The 1,800-nt window shown below is 55.3% G+C and overlaps 1 protein-coding gene across 1 annotated transcript; it reads right to left on the bottom strand.

The window, feature by feature from the left end:
* Positions 1-215: 215 nt before the first annotated feature.
* On the bottom strand, positions 216-1,140 carry LOC104462862 (nucleus accumbens-associated protein 2-like; the record flags this gene model as incomplete). Its single annotated transcript, XM_010074999.1, is given in 2 exon segments — positions 216-951; positions 953-1,140. Coding segments are annotated over 2 exon segments (865 nt in total), but the record flags the coding sequence as incomplete, so codon positions are not given.
* Between the last annotated feature and the right edge of the window lie 660 nt (positions 1,141-1,800).

Below are 1,800 nucleotides of genomic sequence, written 5' to 3' on the forward strand. Positions count from 1 at the left end.
AGCATCTCAACTGGGGACACAGCCCATGAGCGATGGCACGGGAGGACCAGCCCATGCCACACCTGGACACCAGCACCAAGCCCACCACGTGTATCACTTTCTGCACTACACAAACCCCAAACCCTGATGAACAACCCCAAAAACTACTCATGCCGGCTGGAGAAGGACCATACTGCTGGAGAGCAGAAAACCCGCGGAGAGAGCCCGACCATTACCAGAGTAGCCTCCCGAGGACTTGATGTACATCTGCCCGTACTGCTCCTCCACCATGGTGTCGTACGCCTCGTCGTCCTCCTCATCCTCCTCGTTGTGGTAGGAGGTGGGGCTGTCGGTGGTGGGAATGCTGCTGGCACCGGGGCTCGTCCGCTCCCCCTGCGAGTACTGGACCTGCTGGACGTTGGGGATGAGGGTGGCCAGGTTGGGCATCCCATAGTAGGAGACACGGGAGAGCTTCAGGGGACCGGCGTTGGGACCACCACCACCAGCCCCCTCCCGGGCGCCGGGCTCGAGGGGCCGCTTGGCGGGCAGGCCGGGCAGGGCAGCTGCCTGCAGGTCGAGGTTCTCGTGTTTGACGCGCGTGAGGAGCGGGATGGGCATGGAGGGGGACATGACGTAGGGCGCCGAGGCCGACTGGAGCTGGTTACAGGGACTCTGCGGTTCCGAGCTGGGGTCTTCGATCATGGTGGTCTGAGAGTCACAGTGGGGAGAGCTGACCTTGAACATCAAGTCCGTGCCTTTCTCCACGATGTGCTGGATCTGCAGGAAACCCGCCGTGTACATCACCACCAGCTGCTCGCTCGCCGCCATCGTCAGCTTCCCAGTGTAGCAGAAGGAGAGGATCTGCTGGAAACAAGCCGGAGGGACGGTACCCGGCAGCTCAAAAGCGTTTTTGCTGTTCCCACTGAACAAGTCGCGGAAGTAGAGGCTGGGGGGGGGCGGGAGCGCCCGCGGGGGCTTCTAGGAGTAGGCCCTTCACCACGATGGAGACATCGCAGTAGAGCCCCAGCAGCCGCTGCTCGTTCAGGCAGCCCAGAACGGTGTTCCCAAAGTTGGGAATCTCTATGTGCAACATCTGCGACATGGCTCAGGATCGGCTGGAGCTCCTCAGACATTCAATGCAGGGATATCCAAAGTAGGGCACATCTGAAAAAAAACCAGAGAAGGCAGGGAGAGAGGCACAGCGTTTTTAGACAGTTCACCAAAAGCAGGGAGAAGCAGAGGAACCCACCTCGCCCGACATCAAAGGCTCCGAGCTAAGCTCCGAGAGCCGACGGGGAAAAGCAATCGCTTATAAAAATTACTTATCGATGCCTTCAAACAACGTGGGAAATGCTACCGGCGGATAGCAAAAGAGATATTCCAAAAATGCAAGCGTTTTCTTCAAGTTGTGGTCTGTTTAAATAAGCACCACTGATTTATTCCCCCGGGGGTTTTACTTCGTGCAGGAAAATCTGAACGGTAATGGTTGAGGAGTGAGCAGTAAAGCAAAGGCGAGATAGTCAGACAGATCTCGGGTGGCATTATATAAGAAACACAACAACCAGCAGCTATGTTGAAACTACAGAAAAGATATTTATAAAACAATGTGCCATTCTGCCCGAAATAAATACAGGATTCTGCCAGAGCCGCAGCTCCCAGGAAAAAGCACTTTGAAAGGCAATCTTCCCATTTGCACCAGAAAGAGGGAGCATTTCAACAGTTAAACCCCTTCTCAACACATTTATCCTCCAACAAAACCAGCCTTATCTCCAAATGAAGCCAGATATTTGAGCCCAAATAAAACAAACCAACCTGCCGCAG

This window comes from Pterocles gutturalis, unplaced genomic scaffold (genome assembly GCF_000699245.1).
Source record: "Pterocles gutturalis isolate BGI_N339 unplaced genomic scaffold, ASM69924v1 scaffold3387, whole genome shotgun sequence".
Classification (NCBI taxonomy): domain Eukaryota; kingdom Metazoa; phylum Chordata; class Aves; order Pterocliformes; family Pteroclidae; genus Pterocles; species Pterocles gutturalis.